The sequence below is a fragment of the Hypanus sabinus genome, chromosome 7 (assembly GCF_030144855.1).
Source record: "Hypanus sabinus isolate sHypSab1 chromosome 7, sHypSab1.hap1, whole genome shotgun sequence".
In the NCBI taxonomy this organism is placed as follows: domain Eukaryota; kingdom Metazoa; phylum Chordata; class Chondrichthyes; order Myliobatiformes; family Dasyatidae; genus Hypanus; species Hypanus sabinus.
Window position 1 is genome coordinate 96,824,630 of NC_082712.1, and position 26,471 is coordinate 96,851,100.

General features: G+C 45.3%; 2 protein-coding genes across 4 annotated transcripts in view; one reads left to right on the forward strand and one right to left on the reverse strand.

Annotated features, from left to right (window-relative positions):
* Positions 1-6,390, reverse strand: part of LOC132397509 (mucin-2-like) — an 85,093-nt gene extending 78,703 nt beyond the window's left edge. The window contains exons 1-2 of the mRNA XM_059976339.1: positions 6,265-6,390; positions 5,696-5,768 (exon numbers count right to left, since the gene is read on the reverse strand). Of these exons, the coding sequence (XP_059832322.1) occupies positions 5,696-5,768; positions 6,265-6,390 (199 nt within the window). The remainder of the gene's footprint in view (positions 1-5,695; positions 5,769-6,264) is intronic.
* An 18,289-nt stretch (positions 6,391-24,679) lies between these two features.
* Positions 24,680-26,471, forward strand: part of LOC132397019 (acetylcholinesterase-like) — a 79,630-nt gene continuing 77,838 nt past the window's right edge. Inside the window, exon 1 of one of the 3 annotated variants that reach the window (XM_059975241.1) lies at positions 24,680-24,700. The gene's annotated coding sequence lies outside the window, so the exon portion shown is untranslated. Of the gene's footprint in view, positions 24,701-24,794; positions 24,916-26,471 lie in introns of those variants that run through there. The other 2 variants (XM_059975239.1, XM_059975238.1) reach the window with 2 other exon arrangements.

A 26,471-nucleotide genomic window follows, 5' to 3' on the forward strand; every position in this document is an offset into this window, starting at 1 on the left:
ATCACTCTCAACCCCATTCTCCTGCTTTCTCCCCATAACCTTTGACACCCTGACTGATCAAGATCCTACCAACCTCTGATTTAAATGTACCCGATGATTTGGCCTCCACATCTCTCTGGGGTCATGAATTCACAGATTCACCACCCTGAGGCTGAAGACATTCCTCCTCGTCATTGTTCTAAAAGGGGATCCTTGTACTCAAATTCAATGTATGTGTACAACTTAAAGTATGTATACAGGATACAACTCTGAGACTCGACCTCCCGCAGGCGGCCAGGAAGCAAAGAAATGCCGCGGCAAAAAGCGAGCAAACAACACATGGAATATCAAAGACCAGGAGTCCCGTAGTATTCCGTTCAGTGTTGCTCCGGCAGCCCAATGTACACAAAGCCGATCTTCGCTGGAAAGCCCCGGCCCGTATCGATCCAACTGCTCAACAACAGGAGGGAAATGATGAACCAGACTCCAGAAATAAATGCACCATAAACTTCAAAGTCCACAATCTCGCCGATCAATCTTTGCAGCGTGGACTGTGCCACAAATTTCCTCTGGAATTTTTTCTTGGAACAGACCGGGACTTCAGCCCCACCTACTGGCAGAAGTCTGCAGCTGCAGGTGTGATTGAACGTGTGCAATAGGGTAGGTTGGCTGCCTCCAACACAGAAAGCATGCTTTACGTCCCAATTGTGAGCTGCAATCTTGCTAATTTTAACTGCCCCTGAATGTCTTTCGTGCCCGAACTGATGTTTACCAGCTTCTACACCTTCCCGGTCCAGCAACACCTCAAGTTCAAAATTCTCCTTTTTTTTTTGTTTTTAAAGTCTTCCACTGCCTTGGAACCTCAGAAGTCCGGCAGACCCAGAACCCCGTGAAATGTCTGCAGTTCCCTGGTCCCTCATTTAATTGCACCATTATTAGCTCTAGTCCTGAAGAAGGGTCTCGGCCTGAAGCATTGACCATTTATTCATTTTCATAGATGCTGCCCGACCTGCTGAGTTCCTCCAGCATTTTGTGTAACATTTTGTTGCTTACTGTGAGCTCGGTTCCTTTGGCTTCCCAGGACCAGAGCTGTGGAAGTGCCTTCTGATACTGTTCCACCTGTTCTATGGTCTTTAAGACACACCTTAAATACTTCCTCTCTGACCTAATCTTTGCTCACCTGCCCTGGTATCTCCTTCAGTTCAGCAGCTAGTTTTGTTCACATTTGCTCCTTAATAGAGAGACGATGAAATTAGGAATGACCAGCCCCTGACGTGCTCTGTTTTCCATAATTCTTTCACCAACAAAGTGTGTAACCTCACATGTACCAACATTACAATGCGTCTGCCAAACATTTGCCTGCTTACTCATCTGGCCAAATGGTTCCTTGCATTCTCCTTGCTCAATTCGCCACGCTCTCCAAGGAGTCTGTATATTCTCCCTGTGACCGTGTGGGTTTCCTCTGGGTGCTCCAGTGTCACCTGCGGGCCAGTTCATCCTTGGGTATGTTGGTTGTTAATGCAAGTGATGCATTTCACTCTGCAAAAGTCTTCAGCACCTAAAAGAAAGCCAGGCTGCCTAAGACATTCACACAGTATTGTAGTAATTTTGTGCTTTGCACCATTCTGCTGCCACAGGAAAACAGATTTCATACGTGAGTAATGATAAACCTGATTCTGATACTCTATTGTGGACTGAGACTGGAAATGGGAGGGGGAGAAGGGAATCATGGTTGGGAAAAGGGGAAGGGGAGAGAGCAAAGAGTGAGAAGCATCAGAGAGACATTGTGTAATAATCAACAATGACTTGTTTAGAATCAAATGACCTTGCCTGGTGTCTCAGGGCTGGGTGTGTCTGTACCCCCCCACCCCTGGCAATCCTTCTCTGCCACCTGTCCCAAACCCCGCCCACAACACTCTACCCTCACCATTCCTAACAAACTTTGTTCCCACCAGATTTACAAACTCGCTCTCGGTTCCATGTTTACAAATACAATACTGTGTAAAAGATATAGGCACCCTAGCTTATATGAGTGTGTGTGTGTGTGTGTGTGTGTGTGTGTGTGTGTGTGAGTGTGTCTGTGTGTGTGTGAGTGTGAGTGTGTGTGTGTGAGTGTGTCTGTGTGTGTGTGTGAGTGTGTGTGTGTGTGTGTGTGTGTGTGTGTGTGAGTGTGTCTCTGTGTGTGTGTGTGTGTGTGTGAGTGTGTGTGTGAGTGTGTCTGTGTGTGTGTGTGTGTGTGTGTGTGTGTGTGAGTGTGTGTGTGAGTGTGTCTGTGTGTGTGAGTGTGTCTGTGTGTGTGAGTGTGTGTGTGAGTGTGTCTGTGTGTGTGAGTGTGTCTGTGTGTGTGAGTGTGTGTGAGTGTGTGTGTGAGTGTGTCTGTGTGTGTGAATGTGTCTGTGTGTGTGAGTGTGTCTGTGTGTGTGAGTGTGTGTGAGTGTGTCTGTGTGTGTGAGTGTGTGTGTGAGTGTGTCTGTGTGTGTGAGTGTGTCTGTGTGTGTGAGTGTGTGTGTGAGTGTGTCTGTGTGTGTGAGTGTGTCTGTGTGTGTGAGTGTGTGTGAGTGTGTCTGTGTGTGTGAGTGTGTGTGTGAGTGTGTCTGTGTGTGTGAGTGTGTCTGTGTGTGTGAGTGTGTGTGAGTGTGTGTGTGTTCTGTCCAAAACTTTTTAAAGTGGGAAAGCTGTTGCACTGGGGTAGTTATACCCTCTTGACCTCAGAAGTCCTGGTGTATCGGTATGAACAATTGCCATGAACTGGTGTATTACAGTGGATGACTGTGACATCTCCTGTGCCTTGTTGTGCCCTTCACTCTCCACGAAGCGTTGCAGTACCACCTTCCTGGCCGTTGGATCTCACTGTAGATCTCATCCGCCCAAACCACTGGAGCTGAGTTCACATGGCAGGACAGGCATGTCCCTGTCTCACCGGGGCACCAGGCCACCAGGTACCCTTACCTGGATTAGCCGGCCTGTCGAAGCGGTGTACCGGGGTGTGGCAGAAGTCAAAGGGGATTCCTTCACCATGTTGTTTGTGATATGAGTCATTTTAATTTTTAATTGCTTGACAACCCTCTCGTAAATAAGTAAACGTACACATATACACTCATGCATATATGCACATGCACACACACACACGCACACACATGCACACACGCACGCACACAAACACACACACACACAAGTGTGCATGCACAAATATATGGAAGCACTTCTGTGCACACAGGAGTGAATAAGATTGTGATATATTTTGTGTGTGTGTGTGTGTGTGTGTGTTTGCACATGAACACAGGTATCTGTATGTGTATTTATGAGAGGGTTGTCAAGAAATAAAAACACAATTAAAATGATTCATATCACAAACAATGTGGTCTTGGAATCACCTCTAAACTCTGTTACTTCCACTCATATAGTTCTGTTCTTACAGAGTAATTCAGTGCAAAGGTGAATAATTTTGTAATAATTAAACATTATGAGGGGCCTTAACCAAGATCTTTATGCCCTCTCTAACCACAGGTAGGTCCCAAGCAGCTAATGTCCTTTTCTTCAAGAAGGGAAAAGGGGATATTGCTCAAAATTGTCGACCAGTGACTCTATAAGAAATTGATGGAGAGGATTATTTTAGTAATAGGGTATATGGCAAGGTGCCTTTATTAGTTGAGGCATTGAGTTCAAGAGTCAGAAAGTTCTTTTGCAGCTTTATAAAATTTTGGTTACACCAAACCTAGACTATTGCATTCAGTACTGGTCACTCCAGTATAGAAGGGTGTGGAGGCTACAGGAGAGGTTTACCAGAATGCTGCCTGGACAAGAGGGCAGGTGCGAGCAAAGACTGAGGAGAGATCAGATAGAAATTTACAAGATTATTAGAGGCTTAGATAGAGTAGACATGTTGCATCTTTTTTTTCAGAATGGCTAATGCTGGAAAGCTTGCATTTATCAAAGTTCATTTAGATAGGTAAGATAGGTACTTTACCGATCCCAAGGGAAATTACAGCGTCACAGTACAATGCACAGGTATAAATGTCAGAAGAGAAGTAAGAAAGAAGTTTTAAAAAGTTTCCTCAAACAGTCTAACGGGAGGGGTCATCACTTCCCCGACTACAGGTTGACCCATTGTAGAGCCTGATGGCCGAGGGTGAGAATGACCTCATACAGCACTCTCTGGAGCAGCACACTTGTCTCAGTCTGTCACTAAAAGTGCTCCTCTGTTCAGCCAACATGACTTGCAGACGGTGAGAAACATCGTCTGGAATTGCCAAGGTTTTCAGTGGGGTCCTTCGTTCTACCACCAGCCTCCAGCGTGTCCAGTTTGACTCCTAGAACAGAGCCAGCCTTTCTAATCAGTTTATTGAGCCTGTTGGCATCACCCGTGTTCATGCCATTGCCCCAACACACCACCACATAGGAGATTGTCCTGGTGACAACAGACTGGCAGAACATGTGAAGGAGAGGCCTGTACACTCCAAAGGACCTCAGTCTCCTCGGGAAGTAGAGGCGACTCTAGTACACAATCTCTGTGTTGGTCTGTCATCCAACCTCACCCCCAGGTACTTGTGGGCCCTCACCACATCCACGTCCTCACCATCAACAGTAACAGGGAGCAGTACAGGCTCAGTCTTCCTAAAGCCCATCACTGTCTCCTTTGTCACACTGATATTGAGCGGCAGATGATTCAGCTTGCACCATTCTACAACGTCCTCCACCAGGGCCCTGTATTCATCCTCCCTGTATGCACCCAACTATTGCTGAGTCATCGGAGAATTTCTGCAAATGACATGACTCAGTGTTGTATCTAAAGTCCAATGTATACAGGCTGTATGGGTCCTAATGCCCTTCCCTTAGACAACATCGGTGACGTGGAGAGGGGAGACTTGCAGCTTGGGCAACTGCCGGTCTTCCATAACAAACCCTGCCCAGGCTTGCGCCCTGGGAACTTTCCAAGGTGCAAATCCATGGTCTATCGAGACCAACGGAGGCCTACAAACACACACACACTTTGTTAATAAATAGCAATACCAGGGATGGTGGTGGAGGCTAAAACATTAGGGGTATTTAAGAGCCTCTTGGACAGGCACATGGATGAAAGAAAAATGGAGTATTATGGGGTAGTGTGGGTTTAGTATTATTTAAGGATCATATGGGAGGGCTGAAGGGCCTGTACTGTGCTTTAGTGTTCTGTGGTTCTATGGTTCTCTGTGTTGGTGCTCCATTCAAGTCTGTCATCCAGATGCACCCCCAGGTACTTGTGGGTCCTCACCACCAATAGTAACAGGGAGCAGTACAGGCTCAGTCTTCCTAAAGCCCATCACCGTCTCCTTTGTCACACTGATGTTGAGCGGCAGATGATTCAGCTTGCACCATTCTACAACGTCCTCCACCAGGGCCCCCATTCATCCTCCCAACCTCCCTGTATGCACCCAACTATTGCTGAGTATCAGAGAACTTCTGCAGATGACATGACTCAGTGTTGTATCTGAAGTCTGAGGTATACGGGGTAAACAGGAAGGGAGCCAACACAGTCCCTCGAGGGGCCCCCAGTGCTGCTTATAGCCACGTCTGACACACAGCTCTGAATCCGCACAAACTGGTCAGGTAGTCCATTATCCAGGATACAATGTAAGTGCCAGCTTGCATTGAACAGAGCTTCTCCCCCAGGGCAGTATGGTTTTGAAGGCACTTGAGAAATCAAAAAACACGATCGTCACAGTGCTGCCTGGCTTACCAAGATGGGAGCAGGCTCTGTTCAGCTGGTAGATGGCAGCATCATCAATTCCAATGTGCCCCTGGTAGGCAAACTGCAAGAGATCGAGGGATGATCTGACCAGGGGTCAGAGGTGAGCCAGGCCCAGCCTCTCTTGGGCCTTCATGATGTGTGAGGTCAGGGCCACTGGACAGTAGTCATTTGAGACCTTCAGTTGGCCCTTCATGGGTACTGGGACCACACAAGATACTTTCCAGCCTGAGACTCAGATTGAAAATGCTCTGGAGAACTCCCCACAACGGCTCAGCACACTCCTTCAGGACCTCGGGGTTCACAACACCCGGTCCCAGAGCTTTGCCGGTTTGAGTTTCCCAAAGCTCTCACCTGCTCAGTAGTGAAGGTGAGTCCATGATGACTGGGGAGTTGGTGGGAGGTGAAGAGTGGGACAATAACCGTTGGTACGTGGAGGTGTGGATGGTAGGTGCAGGGGAGGGAGCGGGCGTGGACAGTAGTGGCCTGTATTGTTTATCCACATGTTGAACTGGAGGAGGCAGCAGGGGAGGTATTGGTGCTGAGGGAGCATGAGGTACCTCGGCATCTGGATGGGTGTGAACAGGAAGGCAATTGTCAAAGAATTGGTTTAACTCATTAGCCCATTCATGGCTGCGTTCCGAGGCTCTACAGCCAGGCTGATTGAAGCCAGTGATGTTCTCCATGCCTGTCCATGCCTCCCATATGCTACTCTGCCCTAGTTTGTTCTTCAGCTCTCTCCTGTATTCCTCTTTAGCCTCCTTGATCAAGTCAAGTCAAGTCATCACTTTTATTGTCATTTCGACCAAAACTGTTGGTACAGTATATAGTAAAAATGAGACAACGTTTTTCAGGACCATGGTATTACATGACAGTGCAAAAACTAGACTGAACTACGTAAAAAACAACACAGAGAAATCTAGACTAGAGACCTACCAAGGATTGCATAAAGAGCACAGAACAGTGCAGGAATTACAATAAATAATAAACAGAACAATAGGGCAGTAAGGTGTCAGTCCAGGCTATGGGTATTGAGGAGTCTGATAGCTTGAGGGAAGAAACTGTTACATAGTCTGGTCGTGAGAGCCCGAATGCTTCGGTGCCTTTTCCCAGATGGCAGGAGGGAGAAGAGTTTGTGTGAGGGGTGCGTGGGGTCCTTCATAATGCCGTTTCCTTTGCGGATGCAGCGTGTAGTGTAAATGTCCGTAATGGTGGGAAGAGAGACTCCGATGATCTTCTCAGCTGACCTCACTATCCACTGCAGGGTCTTGCAATCCGAGATGGTGCAATTTCTGAACCAGGCAGTGATGCAGCTGCTCAGGATGCTCTCAATACAACCTCTGTAGAATGGGATGAGGATGGGGGGTGGGAGATGGACTTTCCTCAGCCTTCGCAGAAAGTAGAGACGCTGCTGGGCTTTCTTTGCTATGGAGCTGGTGTTGAGGGACCAGGTGAGATTCTCCGTCAGGTGAACACCAAGAAATTTGGTGCTCTTAACGATCTCTACCGAGACGCCATCGAGATTCAGCGGGGAGTGGTCGCTCCGTGCCACTTCTCCTTTAGCTCCCTCTGCACATATTTCAATTCCTCCGTCTCCTGATCTAAAGGTTGAATACATATTATCTAAAGACATATTCCCAAAGTATGTATACCCTGAGATTCATCTTCCCCACAGACAGCTACGAAACAAAGAAACACCATGAGACCCGTTCAAAGAATAACATCACCCCCACCCCATGCACAAAAAAACAAATCACACAAACAGCAACAAAAAAACGAGTGAAAAACATAGAATGTAAAGACACAATTGAAAGAGTCCAGGCCTATTCAGTTCAGCTCAGCGTTCATTATCTGCAACCCGCCCCGATCAAAATCGCCCAAAATTGCAACAGAAAAAGGAACAAGCAGAAACACATTGTAACGTGAACCACAGAGTCCAGTCCACACACCGCACACCCAGAACTTCCTCACCATCCTTTGACAGCATTGAGGGAGAGAGAGAGACCACTCAAACACCAGAACCATCACTCAGGAGCAGCAAGCGAGAGGGATGGACGGAGAGATAGACTGTTACCTTCTACCGACAGCAGCGAGTGAGAGGGATGGACAGAGAGATAGACTGTTAACTTCTTTTCTTTTCTTTCATTTCATTTTTCAATCTTTTTATTGATTTTCAAATAAAGGATATACAGGAAGAATTTAGCAAACAGATAATATAAAAGACATAAAAACAGCAATAATAAAAACATAAAGTATATAATGTCAAATTCAAATAGGTAAAATATTATACTGTTATACTATTGACCATTATACAATGGTCAAAAAAAAACTCCTCATAGCAATTATAAAAAAAAGATCGGAAATTTTATTGATAAAGAAAAAAACCCCACTAACTAAACTGAAACAAAAAAAAAGAGAAAAGAAAAAAGAAAGCAAAAGAAAGATTGGGCAGTCCAATTGAGGATAAAATTAGAAAAATATAGAGAGGGAAAAAAACACATCCTTCCAGTCATCTCCGAACCTTCATGGATAAGGATTTTCCCCAAAGAGAATAAATAAAAATAAATTAAATCGTGTGAAAATATTGAATAAAAGGTCGCCAAACTTGTTCAAAATTAAAGGATATATCAAATGTCCGGCTTCTAATTTTCTCCAAGCTTAGACATGACATAATGGAGGAGAGCCAATAGAAACCAGTAGGTGGATTAGATTCTTTCCAGTGTAGCAAAATAGCTCTCCTAGCCAGTAAAGTTGAAAAAGCTGTCACATGTTGGGCGGAAGCAGACACTATGCTTGCTTCCTCTGGAATAATCCCAAAAATTGCTGTAAGTGGATTAGGTTGAACACCCACATCCACAACTTTAGATAACATTCCAAACTCATCCCTCCAAAAATTGTTTAAACTTACACATAACCAAAACATATGAGTTAGAGTAGTCACTTCTCCATTACATCTGTCACAAATAGGGCTTATATTAGGAAAAATATGCGCCAATTTATCTTTGGATGTATGGGCCCTGTGTAATATCTTAAACTGAATTAAGATATGGCGTGCGCAGATAGATGAATTATTGACTAAATAATAAATTTTACTCCATTGATTATCTGAGAGTGAATGTTGAAGTTCTACTTCCCAGGTGTGTTGAACCCTGTCATTAGGCGACATGTGAGCATTCATTAACTGTTTATAAATGATTGCTATTAATCGTTTTTGAAAAGGTTTAAACTGAAAAATAGCATAAGCCAAATTTAAAGAGCAGGCCGAGGGGTAATTTGGTAAAAAAAATCACGTAAAAAAATTCCTAACCTGAAAATATCTGAAAAAATGTGTATTAGAGATATCATATTTATCCATTAACTGTGAAAAAGACATTAAACAGTCTTTTCTGTTTGTAAAAACAAATCTAAAAAAGTTTTTATTCCCTTGATTTTCCATGTTAAAAAAGTCTTATCCAAAGTTGATGGTTTATAAAAGAAATTAGAATAAATATTACTAGAAAGTAGAAAATCATTTAATTCAAAAAATCTACGAAATTGAAACCAAATTTTTAAAGTATGTTTAACAATAGGATTAAGAGCTTGTCTACCTATTCTGGAGAGCGAAAACGGAAGAGGAGCTCCTAATAAAGAAGCTAACAAAAACCCCATTACTGAATTTTCCTCCAACTATAACCATGAAGGGCCATCTTGGTCGTCTATATCATTGTCCAAAAAGTAATATAATGAATGTTAATTGCCCAATAATAAAGTCTAAAGTTTGGTAAAGCCAGTCTTCCATCTTTTTTTGATTTTTGCAATAAAAGTTTATTCACTCTAGAGTTTTTATTACTCCAAACATAATACAAAATCAGAGAATCTATTTTATCAAAAAACGTTTTTGGAACAAAAGAGATGATCTCAGCTGACCTCACTATCTGCTGCAGGGTCTTGTGATCTGAGATGGTACAATTTCAGGCAGTGGTGCAGCTGCTCAGGATGCTCTCAATACAACTCCTCTAGAATGTGGTGAGGATGGGGGGTGGGAGATGGACTTTCCTCAGCCTTCGCAGAAAGTAGAGACGCTGCTGGGCTTTCTTTGCTATGGAGCTGGTGTTGAGGGACCAGGTGAGATTCTCCATCAGGTGAATACCAAGAAATTTGGTGCTCTTAACGATCTCTACCGAGACGCCGTCGAGATTCAGCGGGGAGTGGTCGCTCCGTGCCACTTCTCCTTTAGCTCCCTCTGCACATATTTCAATTCCTCCATCTCCTGATCTAAAGGTTGAATACATATTATCTAAAGACATATTCCCAAAGTATGTATACCCTGAGATTCATCTTCCCCACAGACAGCTACGAAACAAAGAAACACCATGAGACCCGTTCAAAGAATAACATCACCCCCACCCCATGCACAAAAAAACAAATCACACAAACAGCAACAAAAAAACGAGTGAAAAACATAGAATATAAAGACACAATTGAAAGAGTCCAGGCCTATTCAGTTCAGCTCAGCGTTCATTATCTGCAACCCGCCCCGATCAAAATCGCCCAAAATTGCAACAGAAAAAGGAACAAGCAGAAACACATTGTAACGTGAACCACAGAGTCCAGTCCACACACCGCACACCCAGAACTTCCTCACCATCCTTTGACAGCATTGAGGGAGAGAGAGAGACCACTCAAACACTAGAACCATCACTCAGGAGCAGCAAGCGAGAGGGATGGACGGAGAGATAGACTGTTACCTTCTACCGACAGCAGCGAGTGAGAGGGATGGACAGAGAGATAGGCTGTTACCTTCTACCGACAGCAGCGAGCGAGAGGGACAGACGGAGAGATAGACTGTTACCTTCTACCGACAGCAGCGAGCGAGAGGGATGGACAGAGAGATAGACTGTTACCTTCTACCGACAGCAGCGAGCGAGAGGCGTTAAATACCCACTCGCCTTTCGCTCACTCCTCAATGAGCTCAATCTTCCTCAGCTCTGTCATCACAAAATCGGCAGGAAGTAAAGTCAATCATGGGCTCCAACCCTGTCTCTGGGCTCCCTGGCCTCGAGGCCATTTGGAGCTTCACAGAACCCTCTTGGAGACAGCAAAGTGCCTGATCGCTCAGTCGGTCTGAAATCATGCACCACAAAAATGTGGGTCACAGACTCCAACAATAGCAGAACCACATTTGAAAGAAAGAAAAGACATAAAAGAAGTGGAAGAGATAGTTTTGCGAAATGGTCCAGAGGATGTTGTCCTTGGTCACATTGTTCACTGGCATCAAAGGAGATGTATCAGACAAGCTCCTTACACAGAAAGTGATAGACAGCTGGGATGCACTGCCAGGGCTAGTGGTGGAGGCAGGTATAACCGAGGGGTTTAACAGGCTCAAGAAAGGTAATAGGAATAACCCTAGGAGTTATAGACCATGAGTCTTACTTCAGCGGTAGGCAAACTATTGGAGAGGATTCTTGGTGACAGGATTTATGGGCATTTGGAGAAACATAGTCAACATGGTTTGTGAGAGGCAGGTCATGCCTCTCAAGTCCGATTGGAAGTGACAAAGCATATCAATGAAAGTACAGCAATGGACGTGGAGTACAGTACACGTAAATCTGTACACGTTTATCTCTACTTTTGGTTCAAGATGGTGTTACCGAATGTGTGCGAGAGCTTACTGGCAAGAAATTCAACTCAAATCATGACTAATGACACATTTTCTGAAGTAAATTGTGGCAAATTACCACCTCAAACATGGGAGGCGAGTGAAGATGAAGCAGCTTTGAGTGATGAACTGTGCTGGTACACGCAGATGGAGTGAGCCATTTGGGGAGGAGAAGTTGGGGAAGAGGATTTCCGACGCTCATGCAGCTGGCCAGGGTGTGAGGTTAGATTGCTCTGGACGCCAAGCCAATTTGGAGAAATCCAGAGCGGCTTCAGGCTGGCCAGTGAAATCTGGGCCCAGAGCAAGTCAACAGTGTCGAGCCGATTCGCTCTGTGTCCTCTGGGTACCAAGCCAATTCAGAGAAATCGAGAGCGGCTTCAGGCTGACCAATGAAATTTGGGCCCACAGCGAGTCGCTGGGCAGCGTGGTCTATGTCTGAAGCCTCTTGTTACAGTGGTGCCTGGGTCCTAGTCTGAGGTAGAACAATTGCTGTTTGCACAATTTAAATGCTGGCCCTGATAGACAGGATCGGAAGCTAGAGCCAATTCTGCTCGTTCTCTCCATGGGGCTGAGGCTATGAAGACTGCCCCGGCTGCTGTGCTCCGCACCCGATAATATGATGAACTGATACTGAGGCTTTGGGCCTACTCCAGGCTGCTCTGGGGTTCAGATCTAAGGACTCATTTTGGTTTGGAATGCCACTCACTAATATCGTTTGCATGATTTGTATTTTTTTCTTTTTCTCTGACCGTTGGGTGTCAGTCTTCATTTTAATTCTTTTATAATAAATATACTTTGAAAGTTAAAATATCTGTAAAGTGAGGAATCTTCCAAAAGTAATGAAATGAAGTTTCTAAATATCAAAAAATTACTATAAAGAGTATTAGACTGTAAAGAAACAAAATCAGATTGGTATCTGGTGTGACCACCCTTTGCCTTTAAAACTGCATCAACCCTTTTACAGTAGGTACACTATCGTGCAGCTTTATAAGAAAGTTGGCTAGTAGGTTGTTCCTTGGAGAACTTGCCACAGTTCTTCTGCAGGCTTAGGCTGTCTCGCTCACTTCTGTGTCTCCAGGTAATCCCAGACAGCCTCGATGATGTTGGGATCAGGGCTCTGGTGGAGGCCCACTGTCTGAAACCAGATAAAAAATCTTGAATGCCTAAGACATTTGCACAGTTCTGCATGTTCTCTTTAAATTGAATTCAAATCTAGGTTACCTAAGACATTTGCATAGTACTGTATATGGTTTTTAGTAAGACATTTGATAAGGCTCCTTACTCAGAAAGTCAGGAGGGATGGAATCCGGGGAAACTGCGCTTGGCTGTGTGGACTCAGAATTGGTTTGCCCACAGAAAGCAGACGGTATTGTAAATGAAACATATACCGCCCAGACATTGGTGCCCAGTGGTGTTTCTGCAGGGGTCTTCTCTGGGACCCCAGCTCTTTGTGACTTGGATGAGGAGGTGGAGGGTTGAGTTAGTGAGTTTGCAGGTGACACAAAGGATGGTGGTGTAGTGGATAGTGTAGAAGGTTGTCATGGGTTACAATGGGAGTCCAAACCTGGAGGACAGATTATATGATAAGAGGAGAGAGACCCAAGAGACCCTCTGTACATAATACCTGGAATGAGTACCAAAGGCATTTGTTTACGTATGTGAGGGGAAGGACTTGAAGGGTTTTGGGCTGAATGTGGGCAGCTGGGACTAGCAGGGAGGATGCTGTGTCAGTGTGGGCCAGTTGGGCCAAAGGGCTGTTTCCAGACTGTCTGTCTCTATGACTCTAAGATGCTTATAGGTGCTGTGTTTGCCTCCTGGGTGGTCTGTTCTGCTGAGTTTGTTGGGCTATTGTAAGATCACCAATGGCTTAATGGCTTAAAAGTACATTATTTATTGCAGTTGTTTCCTCTTCAGCAAGATCTCGGGTCTATAATCTGCCGTGTCCGGTGCCTTCAATGCACTGACATTGGTGAGATCGTAAATTGGGAGACCGCTATGTCGAGCACCTCCATTCCATCTGCCTAAAGTTTAACTTCACGGTGGCAGAACATTTTAATTCATATTCCCATTCCTTTTCTGACATGTTGGACCATATCCTCCTCTTGTGCCAAGATGAGGGCACCCTCAGGGTGGAGGAGCAGCACATATTCCATCCAGGTAGCCTCTAACCTAATGGCATGAATATCAATTTCTCCTTCCGGTTTCAAAAAAAATTCCCTTCTCCTCTCCTCTTCTTTTATTCCCCACTATGGTCTCTTATCTCCTCTCACCTGCTTATCTCCTTCCCCTGTGCCAACTCCGCCTTCCCTTTCTCCTATGGTCCACTCTCCTCTCCCATCAGAGTCCTTCTTCTCCAATGCACTTTCCCAGTGCACCTGGCTTCATCCATCACCTTCCAGCTATCCTCCTTCCCCTCCCCTCACCATTTCTTTTCTGGCATCTTTCCCTCTTCCTTTTCAGTCCTGGAGCAGGGTCTCAGCCTGAAACATTGACTGTTTATTCATTTCCACAGATGCTGCCTGACCCACTGCATTCCTCCAGCATTTTGGGTGCGTTGCTAACTATACCCCTGTCAGCTGCCACCAAAGTGCCGCCTCTCTCTGGCACCAGTTTTATGGCCTCTGTTTTCTTTGGCCCCTGTCACATGGGTGCCCTGAGGCAGCAGGCATCCACAGATGGAGCAAGAGGGGCCTGAGGAGGCATGAGGTGGTGCATTCCTGCCACCACTGATCCAGTGTGCTCTCTCTGTAACTCTGGGGTTCTCAAAACCACCCTGAAGGCTCCTTGTCCACTTTCAGCTATTATGGGGCAGGGGTTCCTCAGAGTCAGTGAGATGTCCCATTTCTACAAGGCAACCTAACCACATCTTTCAATCTTTTCCTCTACTGACTGGGAATCTCCTCCCAGGACAAAGCTCGGAATAGAGCATGTCTCGTGTCAGGCCTGAAATCGATGAGGCCGGTCTATTGCAGGCAGCTTAATGCCTGTACGTTGGTAGTGTACTTGTGTTCGGGATCTGTCACCAGTCCTGAAAACACAATTGTGACGATGAAAATAATTGCAACATGATAGTGTTACCAGAAAGGAATAACCATCGTTCTGATAGTGTAATGCTGACATTGATAGCATAAATGAATCTGTCAATCGAATTGCAGGATAATGGTATAACAAGAATTGGAAGTGTAGTTTCATGGCCTTTGCAGTGTGATCCAGCGGAGAGCATTTTGACAGGTTGCCTCACCCCTGCTATGCAGGATTAGAAATGGCTGTTGAGTATTATAGACTGAACCAGTTCCATTCTGGGCACAGACCACCTCAGCGTTCAGAGCCAGTAGGCTTCTCCTTCCCCTTTATTTTTATTCCCCGTCCATTACTGCACAATTTTTAAAAATAATTCATTTATGGCATGCGGACGTCGCCAGCTCAGCCAGCATTTATTGCCCATCCCTAGCTGCCCCGGAGAAGGTGGTGGTGAGCTGTCTTGAACCGCTGTAGTCCCTGAGGTGTAGGTACACCCACAGTACCATTAGGGAGGGAATTCATGATTTTGACCCAGTGACAATGAAGGAACAGCGATATGTTTCCGAGTCAGGATGGTGAGTGACTTGGAGGGGATTTCCAAGTGGTGGTGTTCCCAGGTATCTGCTGTTCTCGTCCTTCTAGATGGTCGTGGTCGTGGGTCTGGAAGGTGCTGTCTTAGGAACTTCAGTGTGGTGCTGCAGTGCATCTTGTAGATAGTACACACTGTTTAAAATGTTCGTCAGTGGTGGAGGGATTGTGGAAGGGGTAACAATCAAGTGGGCTGCCTTGTACTGGATGGTGTCAAGCTTCTTGAGTGTTGATGGAGCTGCACTCATCCAGGTGAGTGGTGAGTATTCCATACACTCCTGATCTGAGCCTTGTAGACGGTGGACAGGCTTTGGGGAGTCAGGAGGTGAGTTACACGCCACAGGATTCCTAGCTTTTGACTTGCTCTGGTAGCTACGGTGTTTATATGGCTAGACGAGTTCAGTTTCCTGTCAATGGTAACCCCCAGGATGTTGATAAGGGGATTCAATGATGGTGATGCCACTGAAAGTGAAGGGACGATGGTTAGAGCCTCTTTTGTTGGAGATGGTCATTGCCTGTTTGTGTGGTGAGAATGGCTCCAGGGACTGTGTTATGTTCTTTGTGTGAGTTGTGGGAATTCCAGCTTCCTGGATAACCACATCTGCACTGAGGTGCAGCTCCTCAGAGAACATATCAAGAAACAGGAGCTGCAGCTCAGTGACCTTATGGGAGACTGAGGAAGTGATAGGTAGGAGCCACAGGGAGGCAGTCAGGAGTCAGGTAACTGTCAGGGGAGGGGAAGGAAAGGAAATGGGTGGTCAGTGCAGAGTACCCCTGTGGCTGTTCCCCTCAATAATAAGTGTACAACTTTAGATATAACTGAGGGGTACGAACAACCAGGGCAGAGCCACAGTGACCAGGTGCCTGGCACTGAGACTGGTGCTGTGGCTCAGAACAGGAGAAGTGAAGAGGACTGCAGTAGAGACAGGAGATTCCATACTTAGAGGAATAGAGACAAGATTCTGTTATCATGATAGAGACACCCAGATGGTATGTTGCCTCCCAAATGGAAGGGTCAGGAATGTCTCGGATTGGGTCGGAGAGAGATTTTACAGAGCTTGGTAGAAAGCTGAAAAGCAGGACCTCCAGGATAGTAATCTCTGGATTGGTGTCTGTGCCACACACCAGTGAGGGTAAGAATGGGATGATTTGGCAGATGAGGAAGTGGTACAGTGGGTAGGGCTTCAGATTGCAGGATCATTGGGATCTTTTCTGGAGAATGTACAACCTGTACAAAAGGGTTGGGTTCCACCTGAACCAAAGGGGGACCAATGGACAGGGTGTGGCCAGCTTTGCTAGAGCTGTTCAGCAGGGTTTAAACTAATTTGGCAGGGGGATGGGAACGGAGTGAGGGGTTAAGGATGGGGCAGTTGGTTTACAAACAGAGGCACTGTGTAGTAACACTGATGATTGGGGAAAATTGCAGTCAATGGATAAGTTGCAATGTAAAAAGTGGACAAAATCAAGAAGGGTGAATAATACAGGACTGAAGGCGCACAGTATACAGAATAAGGTAGATAAACTTGTACCTCATTTACAAACTAGGCATCACAGAATCATGGCTGAAAGAAGATTATACAGTACCTATAAAAAGTGGTCTGAATTGCTCACAAATATACAACACAAAATAATTGATTTTATAAGTATTCACCCCCTTTAATATGACACACCAAATAATCACCGGTGCAGCCAATTGGTTTCAGAAGTCACATAATTAGTTAAATGGAGATCACCGTGTGCAGTTAAGGTGTTTCAATTGATTGTATTAAAAATACACCTGTGTCTGGAAGGCCCAACTGCTGGAGAGTCAGTATCCTGGCAAAAACTACACCCTGACAAAAAAAGAACACTTCAAGCAACTCCACAAAAAGGTTATTGAAAAACACAAGTCAGGAGATGGATACAGGAAAATTTTGAAGTCACTGAATATCCCTTGAAGTACAGTTAAGTCAATCACCAAGAAATGGAAAGAATATGACACAGCCGTAAATCTACCTACAGCAGGCTGTCCTCAAAAACTGCATGACAGTGCAAGAAGGGGGCTAGTGAGGGAGGCCACCAAGAGACCTATGACCACTCTGGAGGAGTTACAATCTTCAATGGCTGAGATGGGAGAGACTGCACATTCAACAATTGTTGCCCAGGTGCTTCACCAGTCACAGCTTTATGGGAGAGTGGCAAAGAGAAAGCCACTGTTGAAAAAAACTCACATGAAATCTTGGCTAAAGTTCTCCAAAAGGAATGTGGGAGACTGCAGACAGCTGGAAGAAGGTTCTATCATCAAAAACACACCATCCCTCCCATGAGGCATGGTGGTGGCTGCATCATGCTGTGGGGATGCTTCACTGCAGCAGACCTTGGGAGACTTGTGAAGGTAGAGGGTAAAATGAATGCAGTAAAATACAGGGAAATCCTGGAGCAAAACCTGATGTCGTCTGCAAGAGAACTGCATCTTGGGAGAAGATATTTTCCCAGCAAGACAACAACCCGAGGCATAAAGCCAAAGCTCTGCAGGAATGATTTAAAATCAACCAAGTTAATGGCTTTTTGGATATTGGTGAGACGCAACATAGATTGGGAGACTGCTTCACCGAGCATCTGTGTTCCATTCACCAGAACAAGCAGGATCTCCCAGTGGCCACCCATTTTAATTCCACTTCCCATTCCCATTCCCATTTCAATATGTCCACCCATGGCCTCCTCCACTGTTGGGATGAGGCCACACTTAGGTTGGAGGAACAACACCTTGTATTCTGTTTAGACAGCCTCCAACCCGATGGCATGAACATCAATTTCTCAAACTTCCAGTAATGTCTCCACCTGCCCCTCCCCCACCTTTACCCCATTGTTCCTCTCTCATGTTATCTCCTTGCCTGCATATCACCTTCCCCTGGTGCTCTTTATCCATCCCTTCCCCACATTCTTCCATGTCCTTCTGTATCTTTCACCAATCAACTTCCTAGCTCTTTGGTTCAACACTCGAAGTTTCACCCGTCACCTCGTGTTTCTCTCTCCCCTCCTCCCACCTTTCAAATCTACTCCTCAGCTTTTTTCTCCAGTCCTGCCGAAGGTTTTCAGCCTGAAACATTGACTGTACTTTTTTCCATAGATGCTGCCTGGCCTGCTGAGTTCCTCCAGCATTTTGTGTGTGTTGCTCAGATTTCCAGCATCTGCAGATTTTCTCTTGTTTGAAAATTAATGTCCTGGAGTGGCCAAGTCAGAGTCCAGACCTCAATCCATAGAAACATAGAAACCCTACATGCTCTGACCATGTTTTATAAAGTTATGACATTACGTCCCAACTCCTGTATTCTATGTCCTGATTAATGAAGGCAAGCATACCGTACATCTTCACCACTCTTTTGACCTATGCTGACACTTTCAGGGAACTATGTTCCTGTTCATCAATGTTCCTTAGTGCCGTCCAATTTACTGTTCATGTCAATCCCTACTTGACTTCCCAAAACGTATAGCCTCACACTTGTCAAGATTAAATTCCCATAAGATCATAAGAAATAAGAGCAGAAATAGTCCATTTGGTCCATCGAGTCCACTCCACTATTTCATAATGGCTGATCCATTTCCCTCTTGACCCCAATCTCCTTCCTTGCCCTGCCCCGTATCCCTTCATGCCCTGACTAATCAAAAATCTCTCTATGCCTTAAATATACCCATTGACTTGGTCTCCACTGCTGCCTGTAGCAACGAATTCTACATAATCACCACTCTCTGACTGCAGTTCGTCCTCTTCTCCATTCTAAATGGATGTCCCTCTGTTCTGAAGTTGTGCCCTCTGGTGCTGGGCTCCCCCCAAGACAGGAAACATCCTCTCCACATTTACTCTGTTTAGGCCTTTCCCTCTGACAAATAGTCACCCTACATTCCAATTCTGCTGAAGCCCCAGACAAACCTCCTCTCTATCCACAAGCTCTCCACCATGTCATCTGCAACTTACTGATCTTAAAAGAGACCGTAGCAGTTCGTAACGGGAAAACAGCTGATCTGTTCTTTTCAGCTGGATAATGTACTCCGGGCACAGAGGTGGCTGTTGTGCACAGTGTTTTGTTTTGATGTAATTTGCAATTTTGTAATAAGGCTGGATCGCTTGTCAATTTTCTATGTCCTCAGCAGTTGGATTTGAACAAAATCGAAACACAATTTTGTTAATTAACTGAGATATTTTGAAAGTGGGTGAAGATAATACATGGAAAGTCAGCTAAGGGAGTGTATTGGCATTGATTTACACCTCTTGTGGATTAAACGGGGGAGGGTTATCAGGCAGCTTCCTCCGGGAAGATGGGTTTTGCAGAATACAATCTGCTGAGCTAAGAGATTTTGAAGCACTGATAACTCATGTTGCATCTCTCTCTGGTTAGACACTGTTGGGCTCTGCAGAGATGATGTCATCGCAATTTGTAAATGGGCTGATCGCATAACGCACTGCATTTTCAAAGTAGCATTGAACCCAGGAAAATGCTAGCACACTACCCTTGCAACTGGCAACTGGTGGGATCCAAACACAGTTAATTAAATAAAATTGGAACAAAGAAGCTAATATGATTAGTGGCTAGAATGAAGCCTTTGGATTAAAACCTCAATCCCTTCCGCAATCTCCTTTCGATGAGGAGATTGCTGTCTTTACCAAATCTGCTGTAGCAAATTACTTCTGGCCCCACACAGAGTGGTTGACTCTCAGTTGCCCCAGAAAACCGAAGGGCAATTAGGGATGGGAAGTAAATGCTGGTCTGGTCAATGAAACACACATCCTGTTGATAAATGGATATAAAAACTTTCCAATCAAATTTATAGTCTGCCCAAGGATCTCCTTTTCACAGTTTTTCAGCTCAGTGTTAATATCTTTTTTGAATGTTAGTTGAGTGTTATCATATACTTTGCAGTGTTCCTTCATACCAAAACTACAGTACTGTTTACTGCCTTTACATTTTGTAATGGTTTATGATTACTGGTTCTTGTACATATTATATTGATTCGTGTACACATTAATTACTGTTATATATTGAACTCCTTAATTTGACAATGGCTGCTTTCCTTAGACTGAGCCTTGCTCCTGGACCACCCCCCCCCCCCCACCCCCAGCTCTGTGGAATATCATGCAGGTCAGGGAGCAAGAGATTCTTTAAAAAAGAAAGGAACTCATATGGGGTTTCAGCTTTTTTCAGTAGTACAGTCGCGATTTATTAGCAAGGGCGAATAAAAATAAGGCAGCGGAAAACGGAGTGGCCATTATGTGAATGTGCCAGTGTTAGAGTGAGGAGGCTTCAGCGAGACAGGCTTGGGTGAGGTACATATCTGGTAAGTTTCTTCTTCATTCTTCATCTGTTAGTCACAAATGGAGCAGTGAGGATGGCTGCAGGGGCTGTGTTATGTTGTTTGTGTCAGAAATGAGAATGCTGGGAAACTTCCAGGGGCACCAAACTGCAGCTCCGCAGAGAACGTGTGGAGGGACTGGAGATGCAGCTCGATGACCTGCTCGTACGGGAAACTGACGAGATGATAGATAGGAGCTACAGGGAGGTAGTCAACACTAAGATGAAGGAGACAGGTAAATGGATGACTGTTAGGAAAGGGAAGGGAAAGGGCAGCCAGTACAGCACCCTTGTGGATGTTCCCTTCAATAATCAGTATAGCATTCTGAATACTGTTGGAGGGACAACATGCCGGGGGTGGGGGTGGGGAGGTGCAGTGACTAAGTCTCTGGACCTGAATCTGGTGCTGTGGCTCAGAAGGGAAGGAAGAAGAGGAATGCAGTCGTGATAGGAGATTCCATAGTTAGACAAGTAGACATGAGGTCCTCTAGGCACAATAGATACACCCAAGTGTTAAGTTGCCTCCCAGGTACCTGGGTCAATGTGTCAGGTCCACAACATTCTAAAGGGGGAGTGTGAGCATCCAGAAGTCTTGGTACATATTGCCACCAATAGTATAGGTAGGAAAAGTGAAGGGGCCCTGAAGAGAGAATTTGGGGGTCTATGAAGAAAACTGAAAAGCAGGACCTCCTGGTTAACAATCTCCTGTGTCGTGCGTCAGTGAGGATATACGTGGCTGAGGAACTGGTGCAGGACTCAGGGTTTCAGGTTTCTGGATCATTAGGATCTCTTCTGGGGAAGGTATGACCTACACAAAGAGGATGTGTTACTGATGAACTGAGGGGGACCAATGTCCTTGCAGGCTGTTGTGGAGGCTTTAAACTAATTTGACCGGAGTGACAGGGTTGTTGCTTTACAAGCAGAAGCAGGGTGTAGTGAAGGACAGGCAGATGATAGGGCAAAATTGCAGTCAGCGGGATGAATTGCAGTGTGAAAGGGGACAAAATCAAAAAGTACTGATGGTGTTATATTTGAATGCACACAGTATACAAAATACTGTAGATCTTGTAGCACGGTTAGAGATTGGTCGGTATGACGTTGTGGGCATCACTGAGTCGTGGCTGAAAGAAGACCACAGTTGGGAGCTTAAGATCCAAGGGTAGACATTATATGGAAAGAGCAGGTAAATAAGCAGAGGGGCTGGGGTGGCTCTGCGGGTAAAAAATGAAATGAAATCCTTAGAAGGAGGTGACATAGGATCAGAAGATCCTTGTGGGTAGAGCTGATAAACTGCAAGGGTGAAAGGACCCTGATGGGAGTTATATACAGGCCTCTGAACAATAGCTAGGATGTGGGCTACAAATTACAATGGGAGATAGAACAATCATGCAAAACGGGCAATGTTATGATAGTCATGTGGGATTCTGCTTTGCAGGAATATTGGGAAAATTAGGTTGGTGCTGGATCCCAAGAGATGAAATTTGTAGTATGACTATAAGGTGGCTTCTTCGAGCAGACTGTGGTTGAGCCCACTGGAGAATCAGCTGTTCTCTTAGGAAGCCAGGATCATAACTTGACAGAATTCAGCCTGCAATTTGAGAAGGAGAAACTAAAGTCAGATGTATCGGTATTACAGTGGAGTAAAGGGAATTACAGAGGCAGGAGAGAGGAGCTGGCCAAAGTTAATTAGAAGGGAATACTAGCAGAGATGATAGCAGAGCAGCAATGGCTGGAGTTTCTGGGAGCAATTCAGAAGGTGCAGGATAGATACATCCTAAAGAAGACATATTCTAAAGGCAGGATGATGCAACTGTGGTTGACAAGGGAAGTCAAAGCCAACATAAAAGCAAAAGAGAGGCCATATAATACAGCAAAAAAGTGGGAAATTAGAGAATTGGGGAAATTTTTAAAACCAACAGAAGGAAACTAAAAAATCCATGCGGGAGAGAAAATGAAATATGAAGGTAAGCTAGCCAATAATATAAAAGAGGATACCAGAAGATTTTCCATATATATAAAGAGTAAAAGAAAAGGCAAGAGTAGATATTGACCTGCTGGAAAATAAACCTGGAGAATTAGTAATGGGGGACAAGGAAATGGTGGACAAGCTAATTAAACATTTTGCATCAGTCTTCACTGTGAAGACACTAGCAGTATGATGGGCATTCAAGAGTGCTGGGGGCAGAAGTGAGTGCAGTTGCTATTACTAGGGAGGAGATGGTTGGGAAACTGAATGATCGGAAGGTAGATAAGCCACTTGGAACTGATGGACTACACCCCAGGGTTCTGAAAGAGGTAGGTGAAGAGGTTGCAGAGGCATTAGTAATGATCTTTAATGAATCACCAGATTCTAGAATGATTCTGGAGGACTGGAAAAAAGTGTAAAGATCACTCCACTCTTCAAGAAGGGAGAGAGGCAGAAGAAAGGTAATTATAAGCCAGTTACCCTGACATCAGTGATTGGGAAGATGTCAGAGTCAATTGTTAAGGATGTCGTTTCAGGGTACTTGGTAGCACATGATAAAATAGGCCAAAGTCAGCGTAGTTTCCTTAAGGGAAACTCTTACCGGACAAATCTTTTGAATTTCTCTGAGGAAATCAGAAGCAGGATAGACAAGGGATATTGTGTACATGGATTCTCTGGAGGCCTTTGTCAAGGCAATGCCCATGTTATTACAGGAAAGATATTGGTATGCATTGATCAGCAGAAACAGAGTGGCAATAAAGGGAGGCTAGCGTATAGTCGTGTTCTGCAAATGTTGTTGTTGGGACTGCTTCATTTTACGTTCTATGTCAATGGTTAGGATGATGGAATTGGTGGCTTGTTGGCCAAGTTTGCAGTTGATACAAAAATAAGTGGAGGTGTAGGTAGAACTGAGGAAGCAGAGAGGTTGCAGAAGGGTTTGAGCAGATTAGAAGAATGAGCAAAAAAGTGAGAAATGGAATACAATGTCATGCACTTTGGTAGAAGGAATAAAAGCATAGACTATTTCTAAATGGGGTGAAAATTCAGAAGTCTTGGGTATTTGTTTCTATGGTGATGAAGTCAAGGACCAGAGGGCACAGCCTCAAAATAGAGGGCTGTCCATTTATAATGGAGATGAGGAGGAATCTTTTTAGCCAGATTGGGTGAATCTGTGGAATTCGTTGCCATGGGTGACAGTGGAGTCCAGGTCGTTGGGTGTGTTTATGGCGGAGACTGATAGGTTTCTGATTATTTAGGGTGTGAAAGGTTATGGGGAGAAGGCAATTAGGGTCGAGAGGGAAATGGATCAACCATGACAAAATGGTGACGCAGACATGATGGGCTGAATGGCCTAATTCTGCTCCTATGTCTTGGGGTCTATGGTGTTACATTCTATCTAGGTCTAATTATCCTTTCCTTTTTGAATTTTGTGTGGGGGGGGTGGGGTTTGTGAGAATCCCTGTTGGTCTACTAAATTCTAACAGATAAAAGCTTAATTGACCCAATGTCTCCTCTTATGCCACAAATCCATCTGGTGAACCTTTATCTGAACAACAACAAATACCAGCAGGTCGACTCAGGTGCGTCCGGTAACGTGGGCGTCTGAACTCCAAGCACACGCTTCTGCACATAACACCAAAACTGCACGTGTTACTCATGGTAAACACACGCATGGTGTGCTCTTACCAAGACCCTGCGTAACGGCAGCAAGACATTCCTGCTTCTAGATTGGATCGCTCAGAATGAGTTTTTAATATTACCCTTTATTCTGAGGCCGCCTTTGTTCAGCGTCGATCACGGATGTTGCGTCCTAGCCGTATGCAAGCAAGAAGAATACAATATGGGGAGCTAGCTGTTCCCCCTCTCCACGCATCTGATGACCCCAAGGAACAGCAAAGATCGATGCTAGTTTGGCACCAGCAGCGTCGCGGGAGTCAGCATTGAACTCAACGTGGGGACTCCAGCTCCTGATTTTCCCCCTCGGGGCTTACTCCCGAAGCCGTCCCCGTGGATGGGTACGGCCGCAAGGCGGCGGGGGTTTGAGATCAGAGTTTTCCTTCTAGGTGAGCTGCCTGGAGCACCTGGTTTTAAAGCCAGTTTCTCGCTTTTGCCCCTTCCCACGTCAGTAGAAACGGTTGCGGCGGGCTAAACCACACGTGAAGGCCAGGTTGTAGGAGGCTATTTGGGGATATTTAATGTGTAGTGAGACCCTGTCGCCGCTTCCTCCCCCGGCTGACACCCTCAAGGAACCCACCATCACCACTCTATATACAAAGTGAAAATAATTACAGATTTCAGTTTAATTGGTAACTATTTTAAAGTCTCCCGAACAGGGTGATATCTTGTGCTTGCGTTAGGAATTGAACTAGAATGCGATGCCAGTGCAGTTTCTGCTCTCAGGCGGAAGGTACCGATTCACACAGGCTCCCGACTTTCGGCGTCCAGCCTTCGCGCAAGTACGGACATTCGGCCCTGCACTGCCTGAGCAAACATCGCGAGATTCCTCTGCTCATCATCGTCCCCCAACCCCCCCCCCCCCACCCCCCACTCCTTAAATACACACAACCTTGGCTCAGCCGGAGACGGCAAATAAGGTTTGTGGTCTGGGCGGTTCCGTTCATGGCTGGTAGCGCGGTCACCTGAATCCTCTGTATTGTCCAGCTACGGACAGGTAAAGCCTCTCTCTGCCGCGAGTCCGTGCAATCAGCGGGCGCTGGTGTTTTATCCAGCCCGTGTGATATCTGCCTGCCGTTATTTTCAATGCATCGATTTCAGGGAGGGTACCGCGAAACTGACAGCAGCAGTCGGCGTGTAGGACATTCGCACAACTGTTTCATTGTGCATGTGTTTTTTTAAAAACATATTTTGAAAGGGAATCGCGGATTCATGCAAGCTATTCCACCGGTACATCCATTTGAGTTTTTTTTTAAAAAAATGCATTGCATCACCTTGTAAGAGAGAGACAGGAAGCAATCGATCCCCCTCTGTGCCCATGACAACGCCATAATAAGTCGCCTGGGCTATTTATGGTTTGTTTTTTTTTTCCTCTGGCAGTGATATATAAAAAGATTCCAGATATATTTATTATTTTAACCCCTGTGAGGTCTAGATATAGCAGGTAATGAATGCAAGATATAATTAAAGGGCCCACGCTCTGCGGGTCGCGCTCCCGAGACTCCTGTCGGGATGTGGAGGACGGGGAGGCGGTGAAGAGTTGTGGTACAGGGATCAGGTGATGCGATGGCTGAATATTTTCTCTGGATTTATTTCTGTCAGGGATTCGTGAGATGTGGTGTTCAGTGACTGTTATAAAGGTGGAGCACCAGGGAGCCATTCGGTCCCTTACCCATGTTGTACTGATGTTGCTTGGGAGATAGTCCGGCCTCTGGGCGATGCTGATCAGTATCTGGTCAGAAACGGTGCCCTCAGTTCAAAAGCTGCTCAAACGCTGCTGGGGATAGATTGGGGAATTCAGTAGACTCATGGGAACAGGCCCCTCCACCCTCTGAGTCCACACCAACCAAACCTCGCAAAGTTGGGGGATGTTTTCTTTTGAAGTACCCATGAGGGTTGATGAGGGCAAGGAGGTAGATGTGGTCTATATGGTTTTTGGTAAGGTTCTGTATGGTATGGAAAATTGGGTTGTGTGGAATCCAGGCAAGCTGGGTCATTTTGTACATGATTGGCCAACAACCAGAGGGTGAGGATGGGAGTATCCTTTGTTTGGACTTGGCCAGGTCTCATGAATAGTGGTACTCGGTAGTGCAAGGTTTCTATTTGTCATCTAGATCAGTGATTTGTACGAGAATGCACAAGGCAGGGTTAGTATGTTTGCAGATATCACTAAAATACGTGTTGTTTTAGGCTGTAAAGATAATTGATCAGCTGCATAGGTGGGCTGATAAAGGGCAAATACTATTGAATTTGAGGTGTACATTTTGGGAAGACCAGTGAATGATAGGACTTTCACAGTGAATGATAGGACCTTCACAGTGAATGATAGGACCCTGGAGAGTGTTGTAGAACAGAGCCACCTAGGAATATGAATACATGATTCCTTGGGGGGAAAAAAAATGAGGTTGCATGTAGTCAAAATGGTGAAGAAGGCTTGTGGTGCACTGGCATTCATCATTCAGGACAGTGAATATGTACGTCGGAATGTTATGTTGCACTTGTACAAGATGTCAGTGTAGCCGCATTCAGAATGAAAATATATATACATTAACC